General features: G+C 48.1%; 1 protein-coding gene across 1 annotated transcript in view; it reads right to left on the bottom strand.

Annotated features, from left to right (window-relative positions):
• Positions 1 to 254: 254 nt before the first annotated feature.
• The window catches only part of LOC106513931 (interleukin-18 receptor 1), a 43,153-nt gene continuing 41,998 nt past the window's right edge, over positions 255 to 1,409 (bottom strand). The window contains exons 12-13 of the mRNA XM_014002993.1: positions 845 to 997; positions 255 to 753 (exon numbers count right to left, since the gene is read on the bottom strand). Of these exons, the coding sequence (XP_013858447.1) occupies positions 377 to 753; positions 845 to 997 (530 nt within the window). The 3' untranslated portion in view covers positions 255 to 376. The remainder of the gene's footprint in view (positions 754 to 844; positions 998 to 1,409) is intronic.

Genomic DNA, 1,409 nt, shown 5'->3' with positions numbered 1-1,409 from the left:
TGGTTAGATGGATGGATGGATGATGGATGATGGTTAGATGGATGGATGGATGATGGATGATGGTTAGATGGATGGATGGATGATGGTTAGATGGATGGATGGAGGATGGATGGATGGATGGATGGATGGATGGATGGATGGATGGATGGATGGATGATGGATGGCAGAAGGGTCAGAACTCAGTTCTGTTTTCCAGAGTTTGATAGAATCCACCCACTGGCTGACAAGATATTTTGCTAACAGACAAACTAGACTGCAGTTGTTCTAAATTCACAGTTTTATTATAAAAATTGTTCACAGTTTCTTCAGAAATGTAGAAATTGAGACGATGAACGATTGAAGAGCTGCTGAAATAATGAGAAAAGAAAGAAATGTTTCAGAGCAGAGGAACATCACACGAGCTTTCAGGTAAAAACTGGTGCGTCTGGCTGTGTGCGTGCTGCGGGGCCGGGAGGCGGTAACGTAGCTGCTTCCAGAAGGACGATGAAGAGGAGGAGGAGGAGCAGGGTGGCCCGCCCCTCCAGGTGACACGGTTTCCAGCCTTGCTGAGAAGCTGCAGAGCCTCAGACAATGAGCCAGATCTGGACTCTTCCTTCTGCTYCGTGTCGATGAAAACCAGGCGAGTCTGCCTCTCCACCAGCGCTGCGTGGATGGCACTCAGCAGACCGGTTCCTGGTCCAGGGTCCGGATTGCAGGGGACCAAAATCACAGCCCGGCTCTGCTCCACAGAGTCCAACACGGCTTCTGCTGCGGCTGCAGGGAAACCAGAGGTCACCGGAGGTCACAGAGGTCACCAGAGGTCAGCACTTTCAGGATTTGTACTCAGGCAGGTGTCTGGACTCACCTTGTCCTGGTAAAACGTCTCGATCAAAAAGACACAACTTGTAACCAAAACGCTCTTCCAAAGTTTTCTCCAGCCACTTCCTGTCGTCTTCGTTCAGTCCTCCGTCAGAGTCGCTCTTATAGCTCATCAAAAACGCGTCGTAGATTTTTCCATCTGAGCAGGAAATATAACAGATTATCTCTTCTGCTGAACACAAAACAATCTGAGAGAAAAAAAAACAACAACAACACAAAAGTTAACCGGAGAAACCTTTTCTGTAAAAAATCAGACCTGATGCTAAGGGCTAAATGAAAAGCAGCTAAAGCTAACAGGAACGATGCTAAAGCAGGCAGCATGGTGGCTCAGGTGGTAGAGCTGTTTCCTCACAACAAGAAGGTTGCCGGTTTGAATCCTGGCCGGGGACATTTCTGGGTAGACTTTGCATTTTCTCTCCGTGCATGTGTGGGTTTTCTCCCGCAGACCAAAAACATTACTGTTATGCTAATCTCTGAATTGTCCCTGTGTGTGTGTGTGTGTGTGTGTGTGTGTGTGTGTGTGTGTGTGTGTGTGTGTGTGTGTGTGTGTG

This window comes from Austrofundulus limnaeus, unplaced genomic scaffold (genome assembly GCF_001266775.1).
Source record: "Austrofundulus limnaeus strain Quisiro unplaced genomic scaffold, Austrofundulus_limnaeus-1.0 Scaffold16, whole genome shotgun sequence".
NCBI lineage: Eukaryota > Metazoa > Chordata > Actinopteri > Cyprinodontiformes > Rivulidae > Austrofundulus > Austrofundulus limnaeus.
Note: the sequence above shows the minus strand (reverse complement) of the source record. Positions and strands in the feature narration are given on the sequence as shown.